Genomic DNA, 15,423 nt, shown 5'->3' with positions numbered 1-15,423 from the left:
CATCAGCTTGCCCTGGAGCCACTGGATGCGGGGGCTAGGAATTGAGTTTGGGCCCTCTTGAAGAGCAGATGCTCTAGTTGTTGAGCCCTCTCTCTAGCCCCATGCTGTGGCCTTTTTGGGCAAGACTGTTGTTCTTGTTGTGTGTGTCATGCTGGAATTGAGGACACACGTTTTTAGATTTATTTAGTTTATGTATATGGATGTCTTTTCTGCATACATGTGTGTCCCATGTGTGTGCCTGCCTTCAGAGGTCAGCAAGTGTGTTGGATCCCCTGAAATTGAAGTTATGGGTGGTTGGGAGCCATCATTGTATTGCTGGGAACCAAACTTGGCTCCACTGTGAGAGCAACAAGTGCTCTTAACCTCTGAGCCATCTCTCCAGCAGAGGGCCATTGCTTGTCTTGTGAATGGGAGGTTTTCTGTGTATCCGTAAGGGGAACATACTTGCTTTAAGTCTGGGCATGGCAGTGCATACATGAGATCCTAGCACTTAGGTAGTGGAGGCAGGAGAATCAGGAAGATCTGGTATATAGGGAGTTGGAGGCCAGCTTGGGCTGCATGACACATTGTCTCGAACAGCTAAACAAAACACAACAACAACAAAAATAAACCTAAACTGAAAATTAAAAACAAAATAAAAAACCTCAAATAATCTCGCTTTACTTCATGTGCTTGTTTATACACAGGCTTCTGCTGTAGTCCTGATGTCCTGGAGCTTGTAGTCTTTCTGCCTTTCCTTCCTGAGTGCGGGATTACAGATGATCGCCAGAGCTGGCTTTTTTGCTATAATTTTTTTTTTTTGTTTTTTTGAGACAGAGTTTCCCTGTGTAACCCTGGCCTCTGCCTCCTGAGTGCTGGGATTAAAGGCATGTGCCACAGCTGCTTGGCTCTCTTTTATATAATACATATGTATTCAATATATATAATCTTTAATATATCTTGATGTTGTGGAATACTATTTTAAATGTGCAAAGGTGTGTTACATTTGTTTCTGCTACCTTTGTTAATGATGCAAAGATGTGTTACATTTGTTTGATTAAATAAAATTAACCTGGGGTCATGAGGCTGAGCCAGCAACTAGCTGACAGGAAGTGGTAGGAAGGAACTAAGTGTAGCCAGGGTTCTTTAGTGGGGGCCTGAGCAGAAGGATGCCCTTTTTTCAGGAGACGTGAACAAGGAAAGAAGGTTAGCTATTTGCTATTCAGGCTCTCTGAGCCAGCAGGATTTCACCTCAACGTTTGAATCCTGAGTTCCATAGAAGGACAGAGATCTAGATAAAGTTTCCCTTAGCAGTTGTGATAGAGTCGCTGTGGAGCTGCAATTGCCGGTTGGGACAGCATGCTCAAGGTGCAGCCACTGTGTTGAATGCAAAACAACATTTGGTGCCCAATGTGGGACGCCATAATTTATTTATTTATTTATTTTAACTCTTTAGGGGCCCACCACCCAGCTCCCAAATAAATACACAGAGACTTAGTCTTACTTATGAATGCCTGGCCTTAGCTTGGCTTGTTTCTAGCCAGCTTTTCTAACTTAAATTATCCTGTTTCTATTTAACTATGTTTTGCCTCTGGTCTTTTTACCTTTCTTTATTCTATAAGTCTTTCTTTCCTTCTCACTCCAGGGCTGGCTGGGTGGCTGGGTGGCTGGGTGACTGGGTGGCTGGGTGGCTGGGTGGCTGGGTGGCTGGGTGGCTGGGTGGCTGGGTGGCTGGGTAGCTGGGTGGCTGGGTAGCTGGGTGGCTGGGTGGCTGGGTGGCTGGGTGACTGGCCCCTGGTGTCCTCCTCTCCTTCTCCTTTTCTCAGTCCTCACACTTCTCTTGACCTAGATTTCTCCCTCTATTTGTTCTCTCTGCCTGGCAGCCCCACCTATCCATCTCCTGCTTAGCTATTGGCTGTTCAGCTCTTTATTAGATCAATTAGGTGTTTTAGATAGGTAAAGTAGCACAGCTTCACAGAGTTAAACAAATGCAACATAAAAGAATGCAACACATTATTGCATCATTGAACAAATGTTCCACAGCATAAACGAATGTAACACATCTTAAACTAGTATTCCACAATATCTTGATCCTCTTGTCTCAGCTTCTCTCTCAGTCATGAGTCACCCCACACCATCCTCTTTTTTAAAAAGATTTATTTTTTAATAATAATTATTATTAATAATATTATATTATTATTAATATTATTATTGTGTGTACAGTGTTCTGCCTGCATGTTTGCCTGCATGCCAGAAGAGGGCACCAGATCTCATTATAGATGGTTGTGAGCCACCATGTGGTTGCTGGGAATTGAACTCAGGTCCTCAGGAAGAACAGCCAATGCTCTTAACCTCTGAGCCATCTCTCCAGCCCCCATCTCCAGCTTCTTGCTTTAATTATTTTTTAAAAAAATGATTTAAAATTTATTTTTTATGTGTATGGGTGTTTTGCCTGCCTGTATGTTTATGTACCACTTGTGTGCCTGGTGCCACAGAGATCAGAAGAGGATGACAGGAACTGGAGTTACAGTGAGAGGCATGGTAGTACCATGGTGGACTTCTCTTGGTCCCAGCCTCTACCAGGCCTGAGTTTCAGTTTCTGTTGCAGTTTCGGTTTTTGGTAAAGCAGGTGAGGGAGATATTGTACACCAGGCTTGATACAGCACTTACAGCCCCAGCCAAACAGAAACATGTTAGTGTGGCTGTTGCTGCCAATCATGTTTAGGATGACCTAATTTCCTCCTAGCTATCTAGAAAAGGAGCCTGTGAGCTTCTCTGGGGGTCACCACCATTTTGTTGTGTGGCTGACTCCCACATGCAGGAATTCATCTCTTGAGAAATAAATGCTCTTGCTTTTGCATACGTGAGTGGTGGTCTTTTGTGGGGTAATCTGTGGACCCTAACAATGGATGGTGGTGAGCTATTGTGAAGGCAATATGAAGGCCTAGATTTGACTTTATAGACTCCATCTTAGGGACGGTCCCCATCTTAGACCACCTGGTGACTAGGGTCTGTACTCAGTTCCAGGAATGTAGCATGACGACTCAAACAGATATCCTAAAAGCAACTGATTAAGAAATAGGGCAGAAAAGTTTAACAAGATTCAGATGTTCCTGCAGACATTCTGTCTGTGGTTTTTGGCCCTTGAAGATATCCAGATAATTCTGTCAGCAGGCTGTGGTTCCACGCCAAAAGTCTAACCCAAATGTGGTTTTGTGCTAAAAGTCTAGACCAATAGTTTCAAAAAAATCACCTTGCTCCATATCCCTTCTATCCAATCTCAAAATGCCCAGGCATGTAATTCTCAGCTTGTGTCTTTTTTCCTTTAAAAACTCTCCTACCCCTAAGCCCCTGGCCGATGTCACATTTCCCTCCATCTGCCGCATCAGAACATAAGGTGGTGGTCCGGGTTTGAACCTGAAAATAAAAAGACCTTTGTGTGCTTGCATTGGAAACTGGCTCCTTGGTGGTCTCTGGGGTATTTGCAACACAGGCACAACACTACCATGTAGTTACTGGGAATAGAATCCAGGTTCTCTGGAGGAGAAGACAGTGATTCTTAACCATTGAGCCATCTCCCTAGCCCGGTACTTTAAATTTATTTATTTAAAGATTCATTATTACGTATACAGTGTTCTGCCTGCATGTATCCCTGCAGGCCAGAAGAGGGCGCCAGATCTCATTACAGATAGTTGTGAGCCACCATGTGGTTGCTGGGAATTGAACTCAGGACTTCTGGAAGAACAGTCAGTGCTCTTAACCTCCGATCCATCTCTCTAGCCCCTGGTACTTTAAATTTAAAGACAGTGTGGGAATATTGTATAGCTGTCTTGTTACTATAGGGCAGCACAATGACACTCAGGAATTAAAAACCCAGGAGCTTGAAAAGGCATCACTGAAAGGTTGACATTGAGGAGAGAAGGACAAGAGCCGTGCGCTATCTGGCCTGAAAGAACATTCTAGGCAGAGGGTGGCAAGAACAAGGGGAAAGGGGCGAGACACACAGGCCAGAGCAATGAATGGCGCCAGATAGGACAGAGATGACAGGCCATAAGGAAGACCATGATTATTAGTTGGATTGAAATTTATACTGACATCCTGAAAGATAAGCCTGTAAGAAAGCCTGGGTGCTCCCAGGGCAAGCTCCAGCTCTGAGCTGCAGACTGTGGGTTCAGTTCTTTCAATTAATTACCTAGCATTCATTCTCCAAGTATTCAGGGGAGGGGTACATTTGTTCCAGGGCCCTTGCTAGAAATAGGGAGAAAATACCCTCACACCTTAGCCATGGAAGAAGAAAACCTTTCAGGGCTTGGGGAGGTCCTGCCTTCCCACGGGGGCGGGGTGGTGGTGGTACTGTCAGTGTGGCTTGATAACGGTCAGCTTGGGAAATGAATGGGTTAACTAACTGCAGACAAGGAGGAAGGAAGCCAGAGAGTGTAGGGGTGAGAACAGGAAGAACCGGCAGCCCTGGGCAGCCCTAGGCAGCCCTCTTCTGTGTGTGTAGAGGGGCAGCCCTGGGCAGCTGTCCTCTCTGTGTGTAGAGGGGCAGCCCTTGGTAACCTGTGTGTGTAGAAGGTTCTGTTTCCCCACCGATTCTAAGCTCTACCCTGGCCTGAGGGGAGGACGTGGACGGGTCAGGACAGGTGGCCTGGACACGGGATGTCTGCCTGTTGACTACTCATGCTTCACTTTTAGAACAGTTTCCAGAAGTGGTGGGAGGGAGAGGGCAGGGCGACTAAATATAGTTCTTGGGCCACTGAACTATCTGGGAGGGTCTGCCCTCTGTTCGGCATGTGCTTGTCAACTGTTGAATCCACCCACTGCCATCTGGCCCTGAGTCCCGTCCTTTCACTGAGCCTGCTGCCTGCTGCCTGCTGGTCTCTGGACACAGCTCTGATCAGCCTACTGTTAGGCCTGTCCCTGGCTGGTGCTCCCGGGAATCTCTTTTGGCTTGAGTTCTCCCTTCAGATCTGTGAGTCCTGGAGATATGGGGGAAGGCAGGGCTGGGAGAGGTCCGTGGGAGGACAGATGCGGAGGGGATTCTGGATCATTCCAGAGAAGTTGGGGCCCAGACCTAGGTCGGAGGCTGAAGCCTGGGCTAAATCAGGAGCAAGGAGTGGGTGAGAGTGGAACCGGGTGTGTTTAGAAACCAGGGTTGACAAAGGCCCAATTGGGTCACATTTGTTTTTATCTGGGCCGCGAAAGGCAATATATACTCACTTTGGGACGACACTAAATCTCCTTTACCCGTTGGCCATAACCAAAATCTCTTCCGGTATGGGCTATGAGGTAGTTAAAGGCTGCGGGGCCACAGACCCAGTGTGGGACCGAGCTGGAATTCCGTCTTTGGGTCTCTCTGACAGACTCCTCTTCCCAGGCTCACCATGTCGGCTGCTCCAGGCCTTCTGCACCAGGAATTGTCCTGCCCACTGTGCCTGACGCTGTTCGATGCGCCAGTGACCGCTGAGTGTGGCCACAGTTTCTGCCGTGCCTGCCTGGGCCGCGTGGCAGGCGACCCTGCCGCCGATGGCACAGTGCCCTGTCCTTGCTGTCAGGCACCCACGCGGCCGCAGGCGCTCAGCACTAACCTGCAGTTGGCGCGTCTCGTGGAGAGTCTGGCCCAAGTGCCCCAAGGCCACTGCGAGGAACATCTGGATCCACTGAGTATCTACTGCGAGCAGGACCGCACACTTGTGTGCGGTGTGTGTGCCTCGCTCGGTTCACACCGTGGCCACCGTCTTCTGCCTGCTGCTGAGGCCCACGCATGCCTCAAGGTGCGGGACCCAGCAGGGGTCTGTCCGGGTGGGACGGCTGAATAGAGTGTGTGTGTAGGGGGGGTTGACCACGGGAAAAACGCTGCGTTGATTTGCATTATGAACTTCAGAGGGTAGGAGTCCGGGTTGCTATGGAGGGTTGCGGGCCTAGGTGGCCAAAAGTCCGCAGGAGCCTTCTAGTAGAGCAAAGCCCGCAGGAACCCCCTGGGAGCAGCGTGCAGAAGAGCGCTTACCTGGCGGAAGTCTTCCAGCCAGCCTAGAAATGCCCGAGAGGGATCTGACCAAACCGTGCTGTGCCTCCTGGCAGACTGAAACTGGGTTGCCACCTGCCGCCCACACGCTCTAAGGTGAACTGGCTGGACCTGCTAGATTGGCATGTTTGTGGGGTGGAGTATACGGTAAGACTAGCTGACAGGAAGTTAAAGGCGAGGCCAGGCGTCCCAGAATCCGGCTGTCCATCTGTGTACCGTGCATGATAGAGGTCCACTCATCCCTGAAGCTGCTAACCTTGTATGAGCCTGAAGTTCAAGAGGGATGTAGGATGGGCAAGGCTCGCGGTGGGTAGGCAGCACCGAGACTCCAGTCCAGGCTGTTATTCCAGTTGGAGCTAGAATACAGCCCTTATACAGTCTTGTGCTCCCGAAGTTCCACCAGGAAAAATATCTGATAGTAGTCGAACATACATGCCAGGTATACGTGCTGCTACAAGTCATGCATATCACAAATTACATGCATTCAGATACTGGCAGATATGCGCCCAGTTGGCCCAGAAAGCTCTGTTATTAAGCATTTGTTAGCCTGTGGAAAAGCGAACAGGTGCAGAGGTGGGGGAGGAGGTAGGGTCTGGGGCGGTCCTCCTTCAGCCGGGGAAGACGCTGCTATTGTCTTCAGCTGCCTCAGAGGCACAGCTTTTCTGAGCGTCTGGTCTTCACTGTCCTTTGCTAGTGATTCCCAGACTTCCCAGGGCCTCGCCTCCCAGCCCTCCTTCCTGCTCCTGCCTTGCTCAGTCCAGCTCAGACCTGGCTGTGGTAGTCTAGCGAAGGGCAGGAGTCTATTGCTCGGAGCCCACCCGGCCCAGTTTCCTCTTTGCTGACCCCGGAACTCTAACCTTGCTCATTTTTATCTGTAAAGAGAGACTAGAACCTGTGAAGTAGACGTGTATCAGGCTTCTGGGAACTTTGAAAGGGCAGACGTGGAGCTCCAGTCTCAGTGACCCGCAATCGCCTCGCCCTAAGCCTTAAAGGTCTGAAGAAGGAAATCCTAGAAAAGAACCCGAAGGAGGAAGGGAACAGGACCGCTCTGGGACTTGATGACTGGAGTTTTGACAAGTTAGAGGGTTTGGGTCAGGAAGCCACTTACCAGACTCAGAGTGGGTGACCAAGTTCCTCCGCACTGGAGGCTCATGGTGCTTTTTGACTCTGTGCTGCCTGCTCCCGCATACCCATGTCCTGCAGCATGGTTGCTATAGTTGGCGCTGTAGTCCTTGAAGTAGAAGGCAACCGGCCTGCTGTGAGGTTGGTGGCATCCAGCGGCCCAGGTTCCCCTCACCTCCCAGGATGTGTGGAAAGCCCTGAGAGCTGCACTAGCTTCAAGCTTGAGCTTCTTGAGCCAGTCAGCTGTGAGACTCTCCGGCACTTTCTGGATGGTGCTCCTTTGCCATGGCTCAGCCCTGCAACCTCTGAGTACTGACTGCAGGACCTAGAGCAATCAGGCTGGCCTCAAGAGAGGACATCCGAGATGGAGACTGATCTGGCAGCCAGCCAGGAGTCCTTGGTTCAGCTCTGTGGCTTCCCCTGGGGAGTATTCCTCAACAAACACCACCCCCTGTCTTCAGTTTCCCCAGGGGAGGTGTCACTCGGTTGAAGTGGGGGTGGGACTGTTCCCATTCTGCATAGGAGGAGACTGATGGGAGCAGGGGTTGTAGGCAGGCAGAGGTGACTGTGGCAAGAGTCTTTAGAAGCTCCTCTATACTTGCATTTCAGGGACCCCTAACCAGGCCACGGGGGTGGGGGTTAGTTGATTCATAGCAGGTATGCACATACATTTTCTGTTCTCAGAATCCATAGGTGTGTGAAGAGGCTGGCCAGGGCACCAGGCTGCCTGAGACTGGATTTTTTTTTTTTTTTTTTTTTTTTTTGGTTTTTCGAGACAGGGTTTCTCTGTGTAGCTTTGCGCCTTTCCTGGGACTCACGTGGTAGCCCAGGCTGGCCTCGAACTCACAGAGATCCACCTGGCTCTGCCTCCCGAGTGCTGGGATTAAAGGCGTGTGCACCACCGCCCGGCCTGAGACTGGATTTTTAAGTAAGGGGCAAAACCCAGGAAGGGAAGATTGCACTCTTCCTCCCTCTTCCTCCTCTTCCACCTTCTTCCCCCCCCCCCCCGCCTCTCCCCTCTTCCTCCTCCCCTTCTTCCTCCTCCCCCTCCTCCCCTTCTTTCTCTTTTCCTCTCCCTCCTCCCCTTCTTCCTCCTCCCCCTCCTCCCCTTCTCCCTCTTTTCCTCTCCCTCCTCCCCTTCTTCCTCCTCCCCCTCCTCCCCTTCTTCCTCCTCTCCCTCCTCCCCTTCTTCCTCCTCCCCCTCCTCCCCTTCTTGCTCCTCCCCCTCCTCCCCTTCTTGCTCCTCCCCCTCCTCCCCTTCTTGCTCCTCCCCCTCCTCCCCTTCTTCCTCCTCCCCTCCTCCCCTTCTTCCTCCTCCCCCTCCTCCCCTTCTTCCTCCTCCCCCTCCTCCCCTTCTTCCTCCTCCCCCTCCTCCCCTTCTTCCTCCTCCCCCTCCTCCCCTTCTTCCTCCTCCCCCTCCTCCCCTTCTTCCTCCTCCCCCTCCTCCCCTTCTTCCTCCTCCCCCTCCTCCCCTTCTTCCTCCTCCCCCTCCTCCCCTTCTTCCTCCTCCCCCTCATTTCCTTCCTCTTCTCTTCCTTCTTTTTTTTTTTAAAATAATTTATTTAACTTTATTTTATGTGCACTGGTGTGAAGGTGTCAGATCCCCTGGAACTGGAGTCACAGACAGTTGTGAGCTGCCATCTGGGTGCTGGGATTGAACCCGGGTCCTCTGGAAGAGCAGCCAGGGCTCTTAACCTCTGAGCCACCTCTCCAGCCCCTTCTCTCCCTTCTTTACTTCCCCTCTGAGACAGGGCGTTATTATATAACTTAGGCTGACTTCAAACTTGTGATCCTCCCGCCTCAGCCTCCTGAGTGCTGGGGTCACAGACGTGCACTATCATGCCCAGCTTTATTTCTTTTTTCATACATCCTTCACTCACTTCTGGAAGCCTATTGTGTGCCACGTGCTACACTTTCCAGTCTGGTGATGATATTGTGCTTGTGATCCTTGCAAGGACCTTTCTGGGGTTAACTGCTTGGGGGTGAGGTTGGGGAAAGTGAGGCCAGCGGAGAGTTAAGAAAATAGACCACTGCAGGCAAAGGCACTAGGGTGAAGTACGGCCAGGCATGCACGTGGAGTGGGGACTGAGCAGAGGGCTGGAGAAGGAGCTGGCATTGAGGGGGAAAAGTACAGATGGCAAGATAAGGGGACTGTTGTTTCAGGGTGGCATTCCAGCATCTCTTTTATCCTGTCCCCTAGACGCAGCTTCCGCAACAGAAACTGCAGCTGCAGGAGGCATGCATGCGGAAGGAGAAAAGTGTGGCCGTGCTGGAGCATCAGTTGGTGGAGGTGGAGGTGAGGGGGCTGAGGGTGGCATGCGGGGCGCCTACCCACCAACCCCACAGTTCCCCAGAGTTTTCTTGAATGAGAGTAGCAGGAAATATTAGATAAAAGGATTTAGGGTGTGGAGATAAACATAGAAAATACAGGATAGCCTCGAGAGGGCCTGGAACCTATTCCAATGGGCCCTGACTGTCTCTGCCCTAGGGTATTTAAAGAAATGCCAAGGGGTGGAGCAAAAGACCTCCTCCCAGCCCCGCCAAGTACAGACACACTCAGGCCTGTGGTCTAACCATCCTCTCTATGCAGACCTGCTGGGTAAAGCCACTAGAAACCTGAAAATGGGCTCCCACAGTGTCAGAGCCCTGGGACTGGAGGTTCAGGCTGAGGATCCCTAGGCAAGAATCTTCTCACCCCTATCTCAGGAGACAGTGCGTCATTTCCGGGGAGCTGTCGGGGAGCAGCTGGGGAAGATGCGGGTGTTCCTGACTGCCCTAGAAAGTTCTTTGGACCGTGAAGCAGAAAGGGTTCGGGGTGAGGCTGGGGTTGCCCTGCGGCGGGAGCTGTCGAGCCTGAATTCTTACCTGGAGCAGCTGCGGCAGATGGAGAAGGTGTTGGAGGAGGTGGCTGACAAGCCACAGACAGAGTTCCTTATGGTGAGCACTGAAGGACTCCCCTATCCCCCCCGCCCCCGACCTCCTGGCCATGGCTCAGGTTCCCGAGACCTCATCCAATTGTCATGGGGGGACCCTGAAGCCCATAGCCCTGAAGACCCTGAAGGGATAAGCTGGGACTTCGTATCAGAGTTGGGTCTCTGAACTGTCGTTCAGACTGGATAGTGCATAAGTGTCTGAGTGGCACCATTCACGTCAAACGGTGTAGGCTTGTGTGTCTATTAGGACAGTCTTCTAACAGGTGGATATATGTCTCTGGGATAAGGAAGGGCACCTTTTTCTGTTCACATAAAAGTTATCGTCCAAGAGTGGCTTTGAGTCCTGGGCTTTGGCTTTTCTGATCTTTCTGACCGCATGTCCTTGGTTGTCTGCTACAGCATTAGAACTCCCCAGAGTCCTTCCTTGCTGCTTTATCTCCATTCTCATTTTCTCTTTCTCCAGAAATACTGCCTGGTGACCAGCAGGTGAGAACCTGTCTCTTTCTTTTGCTGACCTTCCTTGTGCTAGTCTTCCAGGGAAACCCTCTGCTTACCATGTGCCCGTCACCTCACTCAGCTCACAACCATTTCTGTGGACTTTGTGTTGAACACAGAAATGAGACAGCCTCGGTCCTTACCCCCGGGGACCTCATGTACTGGTGCCATGGTGCCACAGATGTGGACAGGTCACAGGTATCACCTCAAGACTGCTGGGAGGGAAAGGGGGAGCCAAAGGAGACGTTAGAGTTGGATCCTGGAGGAATGGACAGGAGTTGGAGAAGTAGCCCTGCAGTGCAGGCTGGCCTTACACTCACAATGTAGGCAGGCCTGGAACTAATGATCTTAGCCTCTCAGATGCTAGGACTACTGGCATGGACCGCCATGCCCTGCTTAAGCATTTTAGAGAGGACATTTTATATTCAATTGGATCATATACATTCATGCTGTACAGTTGCCATCTTTATCCATTTCCAGAGTTCTTCCATATTCCCAAACAGAAATTTCAGTGGAAGAGTTTAAGGCAGGGGTGTGATGTGGGGGGATCCTGAAAGGCCCTCTCCAACAACCTGTGTCCTCTTGTCCCTGGAGGAATTCTTCCTGCCCCCACCCCCAGCATCACCTCTCTACCCCTCTGTACCCAGGTCCTCTTGTCCCTGGAGGAATTCCTCCTGCCTCCGGGCCCCAGCCCCCAGCATCACCTCTCTACCCCTCTGTACCCAGGCTGCAGAAGATCCTGTCAGAGTCACCACCACCTGCAAGGCTGGATATCCAGCTGCCTGTCATCTCAGATGACTTCAAATTCCAGGTGTGGAGGAAGATGTTCCGGGCCCTGATGCCAGGTACTGAGAGGGGTGGCTCTGGGTTTGTATAACTGTGGGGTCGGAGGGAGGCCCAAGACACAGAGAGCAGCCTCCCAGCCCCACCCCAGAAAGCCATGGAAGGTGCTCTTTGCTGTTTGGATTCTTCCTTGCACCCTCCCAGCTGCGAGGGCCTGGAGTTTACAGTGGGTAAATGCCATGGAGAGTACCCAGCTGACCCCAGGAGTGCTGCTATGGCTGGGTCTGGGCCACTGGCTGTGTCATCCTTGGCCAGTTATTGTCCTTCTCTGACCATGGAGATGATGGTTCCTGGTGGCTGTGGGCTGAGGTTTTGCAGAGTTCCTGGAAACCTGGGGCATCTGACACTGCCTCTGGGAACCTGTAGCTGGGAGCCAAGAGCTCAGCCTCCTCTCCTAGGAGCTAACATTTCTGGGTGCCCACAGGGCACGCGCGCGCGCGCACACACACACACACACACACACACACACACACACACACACACACACACACACACACACACAGAGCTGTTCAGCCTTTACTGCCTCTGGTCTAGGTGGGGTAGGAACGAAAGAAACTTTGGTTTATTCAAGAGTAAACTTTTAAGACCCAGAGACTACATCAAGACACACAGAACGGGGGGCTTCCTGGCTCCTGTTCTGGACCTTGGGCGTTTCTGTGGGCTTCAGAAAACACCACTCATTTGGTATTCCCCTGCCCTGCCTACCACGTGCCTCACCGTGCAGTTGAGCAAACCCGAGAGGATGCGGGGGTGGGCGAGAGGCTTTCTAAGGTCCCTTGGTCGGTTGGGAGCAGCAAGGCTCCCCAGCCAGCCTGACCATGGTCTGTTTGGCAGCGCTGGAGGAGCTGACGTTTGACCCTAGCTCCGCGCACCCGAGCCTGGTCGTGTCCCCTTCGGGTCGCCGCGTGGAGTGCTCGGAGCAGAAGGCCCCGCCGGCGGGAGAAGAGGCGCGCCAGTTCGACAAGGCGGTGGCGCTGGTGGCTCAGCAGCTGCTGGCCCAGGGCGAGCACTACTGGGAGGTGGAGGTGGGCGACAAGCCGCGCTGGGCCCTGGGCGTGATGGCGGCCGACGCTCCCCGCCGTGGCCGGCTGCACGCGGTGCCCTCGCAGGGCCTGTGGCTGCTCGGCCTGCGCGATGGCAAGATCCTGGAGGCGCACGTGGAGGCCAAGGAGCCGCGGGCGCTGCGCGTGCCCGAGAGGCGCCCGGTGCGCATCGGCCTCTACCTAAGCTTCGCCGACGGCGTCCTGGCGTTCTATGATGCGAGCGACGCCGACGCGCTGGCACCCCTCTTTTCCTTCCACGAGCGCCTGCCCGGGCCCGTGTACCCCTTCTTTGACGTGTGCTGGCACGACAAGGGCAAGAACTCGCAGCCGCTGCTGCTGGTGGGGCCTGACAGCGAGCAGGCCTGAGGTCACCTTTGCAGGCCTGGAGTGGGTGGGGCGGGTTTCTGGGACTGAAGGCTAGGCGGAGGGGTGGTCAGGGAGGGGGTGTTTGTCTCATAGGGGTCAGAGAAGTACACAGGTTGGGACGCACAGGGGACCCGAGGGTGAGGGATCGAGGGGTAGGGTCTGTGAAGAAGCGCGGTGAGACAGATCAGTGAGTTTGGGCCAAGAGTGCCAGCTGAGGTTTAGGGAGGCTGGGGAGAGGGTGGGGTTTGATGGAGGATCTTGGGAAGTCTGTGGAACAACGGTCCCTTCAGCCCCACAACCCACTCCCGAAGGCCCCTTCCTCCTCAAGGCTGCAGATTCCCCTTACCCGACGACAGGTTTTCAGTTAGTGCTTACATCTAACTGCCTTTTCTTTTCCTTTTGGTTTTTCGAGACAGGATTTCTCTGTGAAACAGTCCTGGCTGTTCTGAAATCCGCTTTGCAGACCAGGCTGGCCTTGAACTCACTGAGATCCGCCTGCCTCAGCCTCCCCAGTGCTGGGATTAAAGGCGTGTGCCATCACCACTTGGCTTCTAACTGCCTTTTCAAAGCCCCCAACAATCCTGACAGACTGCTGGTGCATGACTGTAATCCCAGCACTGAGGGGGTGGGGTGGGCTGAGGCAGGAGAATGGGAAGTTGAAAGTCAGCAGGACTCTGTCACAGACAAACCAATGTGCACAGACCAGTGACTTGATAAAACGTTGCTGTTTCTGAGGTAGTAGATCTGGGGGAGGTCAAAGAAGGCTTCTTGAAGCTGGAGAGATGGCTCAGAGGTTAAGAACACTTGCTGCTGCTGCAGAACATCTTGAGGTTCGGTTCCCAGCACCGACACTGTGGCTCACAACACTCCAGTTGCAATGAACCTGATGGCCTCTTCTGGCCTCTGTGGGCACTTGTGGTACACAGACATATGTGCAGGCAAAACACTCACACATGTTTAAAACAAAAAGGATTGCCTCTATATCGCTATTTCTGTTTCTGTCTCTCTTTGGAGACAAGGTCTTGCTGTGTAGCCCAGGCTAGCCTAGAATTCACTATGTGGGCCAGGTTGGCTTCAGATTCTTGATTCTCTTCCTCAGCCTCTGGCGTGTTGGGGTTTCAGGTGTATGTCACCATGCCCAGCGAAGATGGTTGCTTCTAACAAGTTTCTGAGCAGTCCTGTAGCTGCAGGTCACCTGGGATCACACTGAGAGCACACCTTGACTAGTCAGCTCTAAGTGTGGACAGAGGCATTGAGTCTAAACACGTTTCCTGGTACAATTAGCATTTCTTTAAGTTAAGGGCCATGTGCTCTCACGTTTTATGTTTGAATGTGTGTGTTGAATACTTGGACCCAGCTGGGGGCATTATTTTGGGTAGTATTGGAAACTTCAAGAAGAAGATGAGGAAGAAGGGCCTGGCTGAGGAAGATCACTAGTGGCATGTCTTTGAAAGTTATGCCTGGTCCCTAGGAAGCTCCGCTCCCTGTCCACCCTGAAGTAAAGAACCCTGTCTGCCACATGTGCCTTCTGCCATGTCGCTCTTCCCAAGCACGGGAGCCTAAGTCACCGTGGGCTGAGGTGTCAGAAACCTTGAGCCAGGCGAGCTCTTCCTCCTGATCACACTAAATCCAGCTGTGCTGGTTAGTTTCTTATTTTATTTTTCTCTCAACTTGACGTAAGCTAGGGTCATTTGGGAAGAGAGACCCTCAACTGAGAAAATGTCTCCATCATATTGGTCTGTAGGCAAGACTGTAGGCATCTCTGGATTTCCTAACTGATGTGGGAGGGCTCAGCCCCCTGAAGGTGGTGCCACCTCCGGGCAGGTGGTACTGAGTGGAATAAGAAAGGAAGGTAGCAAGCTGTGGAGAAGAAGCCAGTAAGCAGTGTTCCTCCACGGCCTCTGCCTCAGCTCCTTCCTTCAGGTCTCTGCCTTGGGTTCCTACCGTGACTTCCCATCATGATGGGCTGTGATCAGAATGTGTAAGTCAAATAAAGCTTTTCCTCCCCAAGATGCTTTTGGTCATGGTGTTTATCATAGAAATAGAAACCTAACTAGGATACTGATTAACACACAGAAGAGAGGCATCGGGTTTATCAAAGCTGATCCAGACATACATTCTCTGCCTGACTCTCCCACCCAAGACTTACCTTTATTATTTTTAACTATATGCATGCACGTGTGTCTATGTGGGGGTGTGTGCATGTGCGTGGCCAGAGGCTTTGGATCCCCCGGAGATAAAATTACAGGTGTTTTGAGCTGCTTGACGTGGGGGGCACTGGGAACTGAACTCAGATCCTCTACAAGGTCAATGTGTGCTCTGAACCACGGAACAATCTCTCAGGCCTGACTTGCTGTGACACTTCTTGTGCACTGTCCCCACCCCTGCCCCGTGTTGTATCTCCTGCAGCCCCACACTGACTGGCCTGTTGGCCAAGGCAGACAGCTGTCTTGGGCGGAGACGCGTCTCCCCACCTCAATCCTGCTAGCTCGGTACTCACTTGTTCTAGGGTGTCTCATGTATTCTTACCTCTCTAAAGGACACGCTCTTTTCTTTTCTTGTCTGGACATCTAAGCTGCTCCTAGCATCTCTACACCACCTTTCAGAAAGGGACACA

The 15,423-nt window shown here is 52.2% G+C and overlaps 1 protein-coding gene across 2 annotated transcripts; it reads left to right on the top strand.

Moving 5' to 3' along the window:
• Nucleotides 1-1,786: 1,786 nt before the first annotated feature.
• On the top strand, nucleotides 1,787-14,810 carry Trim72 (tripartite motif containing 72). Of its 2 annotated transcripts, none has more exons than XM_052713272.1 (7): nucleotides 1,787-4,951; nucleotides 5,357-5,753; nucleotides 9,327-9,422; nucleotides 9,833-10,063; nucleotides 10,523-10,545; nucleotides 11,281-11,399; nucleotides 12,232-14,810. In XM_052713272.1, exons 2-7 carry the CDS (start codon nucleotides 5,364-5,366, stop codon nucleotides 12,804-12,806), a joined length of 1,434 nt encoding a protein of 477 aa, XP_052569232.1. In that variant the 5' UTR covers nucleotides 1,787-4,951; nucleotides 5,357-5,363; the 3' UTR covers nucleotides 12,807-14,810. The 2 variants fall into 2 exon arrangements, with proteins under 2 accessions (XP_052569232.1, XP_052569233.1); XM_052713273.1 differs by having other exon boundaries at nucleotides 5,343-5,753.
• The last annotated feature ends 613 nt before the right edge of the window (nucleotides 14,811-15,423 follow it).

The sequence above is a fragment of the Peromyscus californicus genome, unplaced genomic scaffold (genome assembly GCF_007827085.1).
Source record: "Peromyscus californicus insignis strain IS unplaced genomic scaffold, ASM782708v3 Scaffold_4__1_contigs__length_199733344, whole genome shotgun sequence".
Taxonomy (NCBI): Eukaryota; Metazoa; Chordata; class Mammalia; order Rodentia; family Cricetidae; genus Peromyscus; species Peromyscus californicus.
Note: the sequence above shows the minus strand (reverse complement) of the source record. Positions and strands in the feature narration are given on the sequence as shown.

Bases quoted from the DNA above. Each gene is read 5' to 3' on its own strand.
- Trim72 (XM_052713272.1), top strand. From the start codon at position 5,364: ATGTCGGCTGCTCCAGGCCTTCTGCACCAGGAATTGTCCTGCCCACTG. The intron at 10,064-10,522 runs GTGAGCACTGAA...CTCTTTCTCCAG, and splicing joins CACAGACAGAGTTCCTTATG to AAATACTGCCTGGTGACCAG. The intron at 11,400-12,231 runs GTACTGAGAGGG...TCTGTTTGGCAG, and splicing joins GTTCCGGGCCCTGATGCCAG to CGCTGGAGGAGCTGACGTTT.